Below are 15,263 nucleotides of genomic sequence, written 5' to 3'. Positions count from 1 at the left end.
CCACACTGGTAGAAAAGAGATGGTATGTTAGGGAACTGATAAGAGAAATAGAAGGAGACATTAGTTGCTGGGGAGACACAGGAGGTTGAGGAGGAGAGTGATAGAGAGGTGGGTGAAGAAGGCCTACCAGATTTTGAAGAGAGCAACAAAGAGGAGGTTGTTTTGATTTGGAAAAAAAGTGAGTGCTTTGTTCATAGAGCAGGTGGTTGATGAAGAGCTAGAGGAGAAAATAGCAAGAGATGCTACATATTGGAAGGTGGAAGTGGAGGGGAAGATCAGGATGTGGATGAAGCTCGAGGGAGAGCACAAGGAGATCAATAGGTTCAACTATTTGGAAACCGAATGCCTTATAAGATGTAGAGGAAGATGTTGGGCGAGTGGGGAGACAGGCAGAGCAATATAATAGTAGGCAGCTTTAGAGAAAGTAAGGTACTCAACAATGCAGCAGTTGAAATTAGACTTGTCAACCAGGTGCAAAAAGCAGCTCCATTGGTATCGGGCATCATGCGTTGGGCAGGAGCTACTTCTGGGGAGCCATGAGCTAGTGCATATTGTACAGCAAATCTAACTTGTCATTAAATCCAAACTCTTAACGTTTTGTCATTATATATTATCCAATATGCTTTAAATGTCTCTTAACTGTGTCCTTTATTCTCTTGTATGCACATTCCCAAACCAACACGGTTAATATTGCATAATAATGTTTGTATGGCACCATTTTCCTGGGGAGTCACAAGTAGCTCCTGGTAGCACTTGCTTTAAAGCTAACCAGGCTCACCTTGGATATAACCAGGAGCCTAAAATATCTCCTGGCAATTTCGAACCCTGCAATTTCAGGGCCCCAGGCTGGCAGAGGAAACATGTGGTGCTGAAGCCGTGAGGAGAAAGCTTATCATAGAGGTAACTGGGCCAGAATCTAAGAACGTTTGTGGACCGCGAAAGGGAGCACGCGATTACTAGGAGGCACCCAACCCACCCTGAGCCAGCGCCCTCTGTGAGAAACTGTGATGCTCCCTTGTGAGGCGCCCTTCAAGTCGCCCAGAAACAACTATTTGGACTTTCTCTAACTAAGGTTTGGGAATCCCTTTAACACAGCACTGGGAAGACCAAAGGAGAACCCACTGTAGCTGTAACCCGACAGCCGAGAGAGAGTGAGTTGGGACATGACCCTCTAAGGTGCGCTAAGGACCTCTGAGAGACTTTTTTAGTTGCTTTCATACACCTTGTTTGTTGTTTTGGCCCCAGCCTGTACACCAATTCGAAAATAAAATAGTTGCGTGTGTTTAGCGCTCTTCTGATCCCAGGTGCCCTTCCTGCAGAGTCAATCTACAAAACGCAAGCACAATCTAACTGAATATGCTTTGTAACAAAAAAAATAAATGGCAAGGGAAAGTGTGATTGAGAGAATGAACAAATCTATCAAAGAAACAAAATTTACTAAAGAAGAATTGTGAAAGGTTACGCAAAAATGTTAGGGCGGGTGAAAGAAAGGGCAGAAAAAGTGAATTTGATTGAAAAAGCCAAGAAGCGAATCTCAAAGCAAAATAAAAAGTGAGCGAATACTGAGGAAAGCAAAAGCTAAGAATAGGGTGGTAAGTGGGTCGTAAAAGTGAAAGGAGGAGTACTAAACGAAAGAACATTCGATCAAAAGCGCTCAAAAGAGAAAGGGCTAAAGAAATGGCAAATGTGTAAAAGAATGAGGGAAAAAGATGAGTGAATGAAAGTTAAATTCTGAGCAAACAAGCTAAAGAAAGCAATAGTGTGAAAGAGACATTCCAAAATGAAACAATGGGATCAGAACTGAGCTCAACAGCGTGAAAGGGCATATGAAAACATAATACAGACATAATGAGAAAGAAATGTAGTTAAATAAGCGAACTAAAAAAACGGAAAACAAGGATGAGCAGGAGAATGGGCAAAGAGAGCAAAACAGTGATACTGGAAGGTCTTAAATAATTTAAGGAAAGTGTGGCAGATAGAAAAGGTCAGTCAAAGTAAGAGTGAATGAGTAATAGAATTAAATTAAGCGCCAAAGAAGAAAAGTAAAATATATTGTATGTGAGCATGTTTGTGTTCTGTTTTTTTTTAATGAAACAGGCATGTGTTTTCAGACAAGATATTACTTGAATCCATGTGCAATTGACATAATTAAATGTTTCATTTGCTCTGTGGTAGGTTTCAGGGTATTGAAAAGAAACCCTAGTGTGTTGGACAAAATAGCTTGGTTTTAAATTATTTTTCCAGGCCACAAAACAGAATCTGTTTTTTTATATTTGTTATTGTACTCTCGATTAGCACTGATGTCATTGTTTTAACAAGAAAATGAAACATGGGGGTTTCCCTTCAATGTCCTGTGCTCCTTTTCTGAAGTCAAAGCGCTAACAGAAAATGTCATTTATTTCTCTTTATTCTCAACACAATATTAAAACTGTTTTTGTTAGATTATTTAGATTAACTAGGTTAACGGCTGTTAAACCCAATTTGCTTTTGACCGCAAGATAATATTTCTCTTAGAACATTGGGCCCATGTTCAGTATGCACTGATATGTTATCTAGTGTCCTCTCTTTGTTTCAGAACACAATTATGAATTTGTGGCGCTGGAATGGCTACAAAAGTGGCTGGATGAATCCACTCCCACTAAACCTATTGACAACACCAAATGCTTGTGTCCTCACAACAAGCTACATCCTGATAAAATCTGCATCATGAAGAGGATATCTACATTCGCTGCTGATATTATTTACAGCAGATACGGCGGTGGACCGAGACTCAGTGGTAAGGGCATGGCTTCTTATGCGGTCACTTATCAGAACTAGTTAGTAGTAGGCTTGACCTAAGACCAATCCAATAGGATGGACCTGTTTATCTTATTCTCAGGAAGCCTGTTAGTCTTTGAAGGCAACATCAAGTTTAGTCCTTGTGGGAAATGGCCAAACACTTTTGTTTCAAATAAAATGCATATAGCTTTACTTTCTGTAACACACTGTCATGTTTTCTTTATAGCTGAAGCGCTCTGTAAGGACTGTGTGGTGGAGAGGTGCCGGGTGCTACGTCTTAAAAGCCAGTTAAACGAAGACTACAAAATCATCACAAACCTTGTGAAAGTCACAATACTCAGGTATTGAGACTCCTGTATTTCATTTGTTGTTCATGGTAACCGTAATTAATTACTTTATATAAGCAGTGTCCATTGCACAACTAATGATGTAAATTAATATAAGTTGTACAAGTTCTGTTTTTTATTACTCTTCAAACTGCTGCCAGTATAAGAACTCCACCACCCTCTGAACAGCTCACCATCGACAAAGGGCTAAGTAAACAAAGCCCTGCTTTCTGGAATCTTATTTGGGGCTCCCATTGCACTCAAACATTGTTTGAGTGTCAAATCTTATTTGCAAACTGAATGATGGATTACAGGTTCTACAGGTCACAGAGACACTCTGAAAAGTATTTATTTTGGTCAAGTCTGAAAGCTAATCTCAAGTGATGCAGTACTACAAACGTAGACATTTGGCTGCCTATTAGTCAGCATCATTCTAATCATTAAATCATATTGGGCTCTTTACATAGAATATCAAAATTGTTGATTCTACAGCACAGCTTAAATTTATAAAGAAAAAGCTACACTGAAATGGATACACGTATTTCACTGAGGAGTTCAACTTTCTGGCATTTACTTAACTAATCTCGAAAAGAGATGAGCACTGCTCCTATGACCCTAACCTCATAATTCATTTCCAGAGACAGTTCCCTGGATATAAGATTACAATTTTGAAAACTAAAAGACAACATATTGGCGTACGGTCAAAATGGAATACCCCAATGCTTTTTGCATTCATACATAGTTTTGTTGATCAAGCTTTAACCAACGATGGATTTCTATAACAAATGTTAGTTGATTAACATTCCAGTCATTTTCCAGGTAGTCAAGTGTTAATATGGATTTTCACAACCAACCCTGTCCAAAGTGGGAGGGTTCTGAGAGACCAACCTATTTAGTGAAAACAGTATTAGACCATTAGTCTGCCAAAACTCTATCCAGGTTTAATGTGGACGGAGCAGTACGGCAGACTTCAAGAGGGGTGGGGGGGGGGGTTTAAGTACAGTTAACCACACAAAAAGCTATCAAATATTAGAGTTCACATAAAAATAGTATAATATATACTAATTTAGAAGGCCTTTCACACAGTAAGCGGGTCAAATTAAAGAAAAACATACAACGCCAAACAACACTTATATACGCCCCTAAGTACACAGTTGCTGGTCTCAAAAAGATGCAACATACTCTTTACGCATAGAAAAGTAGTACATATCAATGAATTAAGACAAACTTTAAATAGTAAAGTGAAAGAACAATGCATTTATATTGATAACCATGTACTCTGCTTTATAATTAGAAGGCACTGCCACAGATGGCCTTAAGAACACCCCAACTCCAAAGACTGGTTAAAATATTTTGTATTTTTAGAAATTCCATGTACTTGGATGGTTGCTGGCTGTCGGCTTGTCTGTTGCATGCTAACGGCTGGCACTCTCGTCTCCCATGGGTGCCCCACACCTCTAGCCCATGCTTCCCTGCAACCCAGGTAACCAAGGTTGTTCTCTAGTGATGGGTAACACCTATTATCAAAGATTCTGACAAAGTTGAGGGCCTAGAGGCTTTTTGCCTTTTTACTCCATCTCCCTCAAGGGTTTTTTCTAAGTGGTACCCTGTCCTGGAAAGCCCCACAATATGATTTCAGTAGATTTCCTTAGTGGTCTGGTGCCTTTCCAGATGCTCAGTTCCTGTTACTTTGCTCTTTCCCCCTCGCTCATTCCTCTCCCTAATGTTCGTTTCCTTCTGAGTGTTCTCTCTCCACTCTCTCATGGTCCTCTCCTCCCTCTCCCCCTCCTCTTTTCTGCCCCTCCGATGGTTACACAGTTAGTTTCATCTCTCCTAGTCTTTACACTTTGCCTTCTCCTCCCTTCTCTCTCCCTCTCCTTTCCCCATCTCTCTCGTTCCACCTCTTCTACCACTTTCACCTCTTTTATTCCCTTGGATTCTCTCCTTACTCTCACGTGTCTGACTACACTACCCACAACACCCTACATATGCTCCAGCAATCATTCAATTACTTGCAGCCACACTCTTTCATTCAGGTACCACTCCCTTTCACAAGCAACTCCTCACCTGTAACAGACTCCACAAATCTTCTGATCACTCTTCTCCGCTGTTCTCCTTTCACCTCGTCTCTCGGTCTGTCTCCACCCCACCTGTCCTCACCCAAACACTTCCCAATTGCCTGCTTCTTGCAGAGTTTTTATACCACTAATTTACCTTGTACTTCTTGCCCTTGCCAAGCAATTTCAAAATCTCTTTTTAGACCCGCCCCCTATCGTGTGTAGCTCACACTGCAGTCCCCTCAGCGTGAGTTTCTGTGCTTTCGCGGCCATCGTGGAGATGCAGTGAGTTTTCTATAGCACTTGTAATACTTCGCCAGGCCGGCATATATGAGTTTCCTTCTTGGGTGCAGCCAGCAGTTTCCTTTGAGACAGTGTTGTGAGTCCCAATCGTTGCACAGCCTACTGGGACTGGTAGCCCTGTGGAATGACAGAATAATTCTGGCTAGAAAGTGGAACAGTAGGCATTGGGTGACACACTGGGACCTGACACACACACCATGGCACAAATAGTTGGGGGTCAGGGACTGGGCCTTCTCAGCTGATGAAAACCATGGAAGGCGATTCAGGCTAAGAAGGGTGGGGGGGGTCCCTGCTCTCCCTGAAGGGGTCAAGTCCATGACCCCAGGACTGGAGCCTAAAGATTTATCAGTTCTTGTCTACCAGGTAAAGTTGGTCTAGTGCCTCAACATAGTCAATGTTCTAGTTAAGTATCTGAGAGGAAATATGGAAGTCTTATATATTTGTTTTATTGGTCATTTATTATGCGCCCATACATGTGTTTCAAGGTGCAACACGGCGGAGTAGGGAGGACCAATCCTACTAGGCCTTGTACATTCAGATTGTGCAGGTTTTTTTTAACACGCTAAATCACAAGATAGGTTTCAGGCACGGATCTGGGATTCCAAACCTGTTTTTCAGCGTGATCTTGCTTCCAAGACCTGTGTGTTGCCACAGAGCTATCCTCCATTCACCTGACTGATCCTCCCTTCACCTGACTGATCTTGAGTTCCTCTATCTCGGGGTCTGCAAATCTTTACTCTCCAGATGTTTTGGACGTCAACTCCCAGGAACCCTAACAAGCATAGTTAATTGTGATTGGTCATGTCATGGGAGCCCAAGTCCAACAATCTGGAGTGCCGAAGGTTTCAGACCCCTGCTCTCGAACAAGCCAATACGTTGGTGTTCAGTTGCAGAATAAAAGTTCTTTAAAGATAATAGGTATCCGGCCATACTAGGGCATTCTTGGGTAGAACTCCACTGGTCAAAGGCAGGGAATGTGAGTTGGGGAGTTGAGATGGATTTTTAGAATCAATCTTGGGCATGGATTTTGAGAGGCCACCACATTATGGTGAACAGGAGAAGACACTGTCTAGTCAAACCCAATCAATCAATGTAGAGTAGCACTGCAGTCAGTCTTACACTCAGTAGGGCGTGATAATGGTCTAGGGCTACAATGAGACACACACAGTGTCCCAATAATTAAAGTTAGGCAGATGATCAACAAAAAAATAAAATTCTAGGTTCAGACGGGCTGCCAAGTGAATTTTATGAAGAATATGCACAAGCATTGGCCCCCCACTTGCATAGTACTTTCTATGAATCAGGGTTTCTTCCCCTTCGCTTGAGAGAGTCCATAATCGTACCTCTTCTCAAGCCTCATACAACTGTGATGTAATGTAGCTCCTATAGGCCCCTCTCAATGTTGAATCAGGATAATAAGATATTGACGTGCATGTTAGCAGCAAGAATGAAAAAAGTGATGGACAAGTTAGTGAAGCCAGATCAGACAGGATATGTTCCATGCCGCAGTATGGCCTGGAACTTGAGGTGGCTGCATCACGTGATGATAGGACAGCATCCTGGGATATGCTGTGTGCCATAGCTACGCTGGATGCGGTGAAAGCATTCGACTCAGTGAAGTGGAATTGGCTATATGCAACACTGCGCAGGTTTGGCTTTGGGCAGACATTAATCAAGTGGGTGCAACTGTGTACACTAGGCCGATGGCACAGGTTAAGATGGGCAGATGCATATCGGGCACATGGGAACTAGAAAAAGGTATGAGGCAAGGCTGTCCATTGTCACGGTTGCGGTATGTGCTCGCCATGGAACCTATTGCCCAGTACCTCAGGGAGGAATATATGGAGGCAGGTATCGAAGTAGATGGGGCCAGACACTTGATATCCTTATATGCGGATGATACACTATTATATATCCTGAACCCGGAGGATAACTTGAAGCTGCTACTGGAGGCCTTGGCGCTTTTCGCAAAGCTGTCGGGGATCACCATTAGCATAGATAAATCTGCATTATTCCCAATAGCGGGACTACGCAGGGTGGAGCGTGAAGCAATGCCTGTGCTGGCCCTGCAGTGGAAGGAGTGCACTTTCAGATATTTAGGAGTCAACATGTATCATGACCCAGCGGTAGAACACAGACACAACATGCTACATCCCCTAGAGGGCATTAAAAGCTCCATGAAGATGGTGGTATTGCCCAGACTTTTACACTTTTTTGTGAATTTCCTGTTCTATATCACAAGGCACTTTAAGACCTTAGAATGCATCTGCAGAAGCTTCCTGTGGAAAAATGGGAGGAATACAGTAGCATTATCAACACTCTACAGGCCTCATGCAGAGGGTGGCATCCGGATCCCGCACTTAGAATTATAGAGGCGCAATGGGCGAGGATACTGGGATACCACAAGAAAGTGTCACGTAATGCGAGACTGCAGCTCATACAGTTGCTGGTGACGCATAGGGCATATTTGACACCTCTGCAGATCTATAGATTTCTGGGGTCAACAGCACAAGGTTGCCCCAGGTGCAATGCGATGGATGCAGGAATGCTTCATATGTTCGGAGCATGCCCAGTTGCGGGGCTATTCTGGCAGGAGGTGGCGAATAGTTTACAAAAAGCAGGGGTGGAAATGGATGTGCTCCCCTTCCTCCCCGCCCCTGGGAGGACACATGTTAGTAAACTGAAGGATTTGGCGTGGACACATGTTAGCAAACTGAAGGATTTGGCGTGCATTTTGGCTAAACGCAGAATAGCTATGGCATGGATATCGTTTAGAGGCCCGGGAATAGAGGAATGGTGGAGGAATCTGTATAGGTGGGGAGTAGCAGAAACTGCAGCTTGAAAAGGGGCAGTGCAACAAGATCAGTTGGATGCCCTGGGAGGAATTGGGGAATGGGAAGATTTACTACACACCTTGTTTGCCAAGATGGGTACGGTAGATGCAGAGTCGGATTGACTTCAGAAATGGCTTATGTGGCTCCTAACTGTTCGAAATGTGATGTGCTTGTAATGTAAATGAGATCCAGGCAAGTTGGGGCGAGAGAGTTTGGAGGGTGGGGGACAGGGAGGGAAGTTGGATATGCTTTTAGTTGATGCTTGTTATTGCATTTGTATATGTGTTGTCAAGTTCTTAGTGTTTTTGTAAAACTAATAAAACAAATTTTAAAAAAAGATATAAAAATATATATTGGGCCTTTCAATAGTCTAAGCAATTAAAACCTCAGTTAAGTATTGTCACAGAAGTACTACAATACACATATATGCATTCACAATTGAACACCAACAGAACACAGCACTTTGCTTACCTCTGGCATAACTGTTTTAAAAGTAATGTTAATAGCAACTCTTTTAGGAACTCTGTATGGTAAAGCAAGTGAAGAAAGAATAAATAGCAATTCAGGACAATTCTGAGACAGGTAAGTATATTGGTAGAAAACAGAACACCCAAAAGAAAACCTAGATTAAGGTCCCGAATTCTTAGTAAGTCCAGCCAGTTCTACAATACGTACTTTGCAGGAGAGTTTACTATTGGATTTGCTAACAAGAGTTTCTAAAGCCAATGGTTGCAAGTAAATATTCCAGAAGAAAAAAATAGAGGTTAGTAAAGTTCTTACAGGGTTCTCTCCCAAACCCACCACTTTAGGGGACGCCCATGAGAGAATCCTTTAGCAGACTACCATAGATCTTAGTCGGGCAAGGGAGAAATAGGGTTAAGATTTTACACCCATGCAACCGTTTGGCTGGCAGGTGTAGGAATAGGTATGTAAACTCACCCCCTTACTCAGATTTAATCAGCAACCACTTTAGGTGTTCCTGAATCTGCTGAGACCACTTCTAGGTTTTGTCAGGTCGAGGGAGTCCTAGGTGTCTTTGGTGCAGAGGTACCTTTCAGTGTCTTGTTTGGGTATGGCTAGTTGGCGTTCTGGACTCTGACAAGATGGTTATGGAGACTGGACAGCTGGAAAACCTTGGCACGTCAAGATGAAGACGTCCATGTAACAGGCGACCTCAAGGTCCATGTAGAAGGGGGGATTCAGCGGGAGTCACCATGGTTAGCCAGTGATAGGTGTTACTCATGGTGAGAACAAAAGAGAAAGTCCTGCACAGCTGCTCTTTGGTCAGGAAGGTTGAAACTGCAGGGACAGGAGTCTGGTTCCACAAGTTGAAGATCTTCAGAGTTCCAATGCGGAACTCTTAACGGTGATAGCTGCAACAAGCTAGCCCAGGAGTGAGCTGTTCAGTTCATGGGATGGCCCAGGGATACCTCTGAAGGGTCAGCAGGCATGGCTCCTTGAGCAAGGATCAAAACAGGTGGTTACCATTAGTCTAGGGGTCGAAGCACCACCAAGGGTTTTATTGCGATATGGGGAGAGTAGTAAGGCTTCACCAGGACTTGGCTGGAGGCAAAGCTTGTCAATAGTCCTTGTTTTGTTGGTGGGCTGCACTTCTTTGAAGGGGTCTTCGCTCTAACAATGATCTGTTGAATGGCTGCAGGAGTTCTCCTTTCATACAGCATTTGGACTGGAGATGGCCTCAAGCCAAGTAAGGATATGCACCATTCAAAGTGGCAGCGGCTGTCCATTACTGGACAGCCCCTAGCCAACATATCTGCCCAGCAGCAATCACACTGTGGCGTGGATTTGGACTGGATTCAGTCTGCCCCAGCCCCCACATCTGGCCACATACATAGAGAGTGCACTTTGCCCAGGAAAGCTGAGTCTTTGCCCAGGAAAATACTTTCCATTAACGGCAATTCTGGTCCTGGGAGCGCAGGAAAGCAGTCATGGCACAAAATGGCCAACTGACAGTCGGAAAAACCTTGTGGCACTGCCATTTTAGAGTATATGGTACTCTAAATTGCATTAGATTGTAAAATGCAAAAGCTCAAGAGTAAACATTAAACACAGTCAAATATCTGCTCTCACCAGCTCATCCTGGATAAATTGTGACTGCAACAACTAAGTTAGAAAAGAAAATGTTTATAGGGACACAGTGTCCCAACCGCACTTCACAGTAAGGTGCAGTGTGCAGCTTTAAAAATACAGGAATTCCACAAAGGGAAACAGTCTCCCAGTACTGATAGCCTTAAGGATTGATCACTCTCCCCATAAAAGTGAGGCAGAGACCTCACCAGTCACATTGCCTGGGGTGCGGGTCCTATCCTGGAACATAGCTTAGGTTGATAAACATCTTATTGATGAAGACTGGCGTTTGTTTATCAGGGGGTTTGAGGTGGTTTCACTTCAGTACATTTTGGCCCCAAAACCAGTAGATTTGGAGGGGTATGTAACCTTTTTTGTTCCTGCACTTAAAGGACCAAGGAGACGTTTGGCCGGGGGCCTGGTGACCTAGCTTAAGGAATCCCTATTTAATGCAGTCACGGTGCAGGACACGCATTCTCCTGATGTTTTGGTGCTGGAATTAAAACTGCGGGATAACACCTCTGTCCTTGTTAACTTTTACAATTTGGGAATGCCTGGCAGAGGAGTGTCACTTGTAGATAAGATCACAAATTAAGACATGACGTGGAGGGGCGCTCTTCGGGTGTCCAAAGATTATAATCATAGGGGGGACCTCCATGCCCAGATCGAGCTGGTGTCTACCTTGGCAGACGCCATGACGGAGGACAGTGTCTGGGGCCTGACCCCCCTGCTTATTACCCCCCCTAGGAGGCAGTATGAGGCAGTTGATGAGATGGCTATTTTGTTAGCCTCTGTTAATCTCAGGGCGTGCAATGGTCGTTTTGCTGGTGACCGCCCTGCGGTGCATAATTTTGACAATGGCCGGTCGTCTAGAAAAATCGAATACATGTTTGTTAACTTGGAAGCCTAGGGATCTATCCGGGCATTCAAAGTTATTAAGAGGGTGGAGAGCGATCACCACCCCTTATGTATGATGGTGAGTAAGGACTTCTGGGGGGGGATCTAGGAGGGAGCAAGGTTGGCCAAGATGGTAAAGCACCTGTCCCTGATTCACATGCCCAGGTGAGAAAGAATGTGAGGTGGGGTAGTTTGGACTTCGAAGGAGATCCCCTGCAGGCGTGTGCTGCCATCTCCCCTCTCCTCGAGGCCTATGCGAGGTCGGATTCGAGAGATGCTGGGGCCTTGATTAAATTCCATGAGGAAATTATGGGGATAGTGGGAGCCTATTGTTCAAAACCTGTGATGAACGCACATAATCCTAGGGAGAAAGCGACTCCCTGGTACGATGGGGAGTGTCGGGAAGCCAAGGGGCGGCTTATAGCTGCCTCTAAGTGCAAAGGGCCCGAGATACGATATGGTCAGATATACAAGGGCTGATTACTGCACGATGCCGAACGAGAAGAAAAGGGGCTGGCATGAAGATTTATGGAGGGATCTCCTGGAAGCAATTGCCCATGGGGATTCCAGGGGATTTTGGTCTAAGATGGGGGGTGCACACCGGGGGAGTCAAACCCAGTTACATGATTTCATTCCTGAAGCATTTTGGGAAGATTACTACAGTGCCCTCTACCGAGAGGACCATGGGACTTCGATGGAGTTGCGCACCGATGGGAATTGTTCTGTACTACCTCTAGTTCCACCGTTTCTTGGGAGGATAGCTCAGGGGCAACGTGCTCGCTTTGGTAACAAGACGACACGGAGCACCACAGGTTCGATCCCTGGGTCCGCGCTTAGAAACCTCTGGGTATTTAGCGCATTACAAATAACCTATCATATCACCTCTATCCCCTCCGCCCCCCTCCCGACGCTCACGGAGGACCAGGTGGAGCGTGCATTGGCGTGCCAGAAGTTGGGCAAGGCCCCGGGTCCGGGTAGAGTCCTGAAAGACTTTTACAGGAATTGGTCTTGAATATCGGTACCCTATTTGACCAAATCATGTAATTCTGTGCTGGCCAGCACTATGGGCCAGGGGTCTTGGACCGGGGTCGAAATTGTCCCATTACACAAAAAGGCGCGCGCGACGATAATGTTGATTTTAGACCCATCTCCTTTCTGGATGCTGGGGGGGGGGGAAGACATTTGCCAGGGCACTCTTATTCCATCTGGACGAGTGGGTACTGAGCACTGGAGTAAAAGATCATCACCAGGAGGGGTTTTGTGAGGGCCTGAGCACGATAGATCAAAGCCATCGACTAAGATTGATTTGTGAAAAATACTCTGTACTGAGAAAGGTTAACATCTATGCTGTTTGTCGATCTACACTTGGCCTTTGAAACAGTCCCTGAGGCACGCTTATGGAAGGTCCTGGAGGAGCTTCACATTCCTGTGGCTTTGCGATCAGCATTTCAGAGCCTCTATACAGGGAACTCGGCAGTGGTCCACTGGAGCCCAGAGGGAAGCACTTCTCGCAGCATTGACATTCAGAAAGGGAGTGCGGCAGGTATGTGCGTTGGCGCCCAGGCTGTTTTGCATTTTTATTAATGAAGTTCTGAAGAGGCTCTTTCAGACTGATGTCCCTTCGTTAGCAAGCGATAAGTTTCCCGCATTGTTGTTTGCAGATGATGCTGTGCTCCTCTCTCTCACACTGCTCGTGTGTACAACAATTGGAGATTTGTGTGTCTTTTTCAAAGAGAAATTGGCTCTCTTTAATATGAAAAAAACTATGGCCATGATCTTCAATGTTAACCCCAGGAATAAGCAGAAGCCCCCATCTCTCTTCGTAGAGGGGGGGTGCAATCGATCAGGTTCAGTCCTATGATTACTTAGGTCTGAAAGTCATGGCATCATGCAGTTGGAAAATGCAGGTGGAGAAGGCTAATCTCACTTTGGTCAGATACAGTGGGGCCCTCACCAGATTCACCAATATACATGGGAATGGGGCAGTGCGGGTCTCGTTCGAGGCCTACAGAGCACAAGCACGCCAGGCAGCATTGTACGGGGCGGAACTTTGGGGACAAGTGGAGACCAAGTCCCTTTCAGTGGATGAGACCTTTTTGAAAAATATCCTTGGGTTGCCCACTGCCACCCCGAACATACCAGTGCTCCTGAAAACTGGATCAGAGGGGGTCGAGACGATTTGTAAATTGCGCCTGGTTCTTTACTGGGTTCGTCTTTGGTCCAAGCCTCACCTTTTTTGCAAATACAAAGAGGCAATCATAGATGTTTTGTCCCAGCGGGGGAGCAGCTCTTTAAAGTGGGCTGCTCATGTGAAAAGCTATCTGGGCTTGCTGGGTTTGGAGGATTATTGGTCAAATCCCTCAGTGGTCGCATCGGTTTCAAAGGAAGTGATCAAGAGTGTAGCAGGGGCAAAGGCTCGGCAGGGCATTTTGGATAAATCCAGGGCCTCAGAGCAGCTGGCCAAATATCTTTTAATAAAGACAAGGGCAGGTTGCGAAGAATACCTGGATCATGTCTAACCTAGGTGGGAAAGGGCTCTATATTTAAAGTTCTGCATTGGAATTTTGCCGACTGATGTATTTCGGCATAGATGGAACAATGCTGTCTCCACATCATGTATTCTTTGCGGTGAGACCGACCTCTCCCTGATCCTCTTCCTCTTACCTCTGGAGCACTCCAATGCTTGTAACAACCCCACGCGCATCCCCATAACCTCCAGACACACTGCTGAGTTGCTCGAACCTACAATTTCATCTTTTCTCGCCACCTTACCTGCCCAAAATGACCCTGACACCATCCTCACTGTTTACAACGCCCTGATACGTCACACTTGACTCTCACGCACCTGTCAAAACTACCATCCAAAAGAAACCTTGCACCCACAATTGGTTCTCTGACAAACTTATCTCCCTATGTAAACACTAACGGGCCTTAGATCACCTCTGTAGATAAAGCCCCTCTATCGACAACAAAGAAGCCTTTCACACTGCAGCCAAAACATACAAAGCTGCCGTCATCTCCATCAAATCGTCAATCTATAAGTCTAGAATTAGCCAGGCCAGTTCAAACACTAAAGAGCTCTTTAAAATCTTCAAAGAACTTGACGCTCCTGCTCCCCCTATCACCAACTTTCCCAAGGACAAAGCCTGGTGCACTACTGTTCGAGCACCTCTATCTTGACAAAACCACCAAATTAAGAAGCAAAACTATTCTCAAGAAAACATTGCTTACTGCCAAAGACAACTCCCTCTCCATCCCTCACGAACCTCCACCATGCCCCCCATTCCAGTTCTCCCCTGTCTCCCCCTCAGATGTTCTCCACATCATCCAACACCTTAAACCCTCTAACTGCAAGAGTGACCTCTGCCCCGCCCACATCAAAATGTGTACTGAGCACCTGGCACCCATCATCTCTAATTTCATTAATGCCTCCTTTCAAACAAGCTCTATCCCAGCATCTATCAAGGAAGCCTGGGTTACGCCCCTCATCAAAAAACCCACCCTCCCAACCAACTACCACCCCATTGCTACCGTTCCTTACCTACTCAAAATCCTACACCGCACCACTTACTCCAAGTCTACCTAGAACCCAACAACCTATTGGCCACCCGCCAATCCAGCTTCAGACCAAGGCTCAGCACAGAGGCAGCCCTCCTCGACCTGAAAATCCATCTCAATGGCATCTGCGATGCTGGTGAACTAGCCATCATTCTCCTCCTCTTCGACCTCTCTGCAGCCTTCATTCTTGTTGACGACAACCTTCTCTGCCAACACCTCACCACCAAATTTAACTTCTCCAGAGAAGCCATCAGCTGGATCAAAGCCTTTCTCACCCAGCGATCCTCAAGGGTCTTCACAGGCTTGGAAGCTGCCAACCCCTTACCTGTACCCTATGGTGTCCCTCCGGGTTCCTGCATTTCATCCACCTTGTACAACATGTACACTAAACCCTTATTCGACCACCTCAACAACCTTGGGAT

General features: G+C 45.1%; 1 protein-coding gene across 1 annotated transcript in view; it reads left to right on the top strand.

Moving 5' to 3' along the window:
* Positions 1–15,263, top strand: part of USP48 (ubiquitin specific peptidase 48) — a 1,688,863-nt gene that overhangs the window by 718,501 nt on the left and 955,099 nt on the right. The window contains exons 12-13 of the mRNA XM_069610955.1: positions 2,576–2,776; positions 3,005–3,119. Coding sequence (XP_069467056.1) covers positions 2,576–2,776; positions 3,005–3,119 — 316 coding nt within the window. The remainder of the gene's footprint in view (positions 1–2,575; positions 2,777–3,004; positions 3,120–15,263) is intronic.

Source organism: Ambystoma mexicanum, chromosome 8 (assembly GCF_040938575.1).
Source record: "Ambystoma mexicanum isolate Mex_15411 chromosome 8, UKY_AmexF1_1, whole genome shotgun sequence".
Lineage (NCBI taxonomy): Eukaryota > Metazoa > Chordata > Amphibia > Caudata > Ambystomatidae > Ambystoma > Ambystoma mexicanum.
This window is presented reverse-complemented; position numbering and strand designations above follow the sequence as displayed.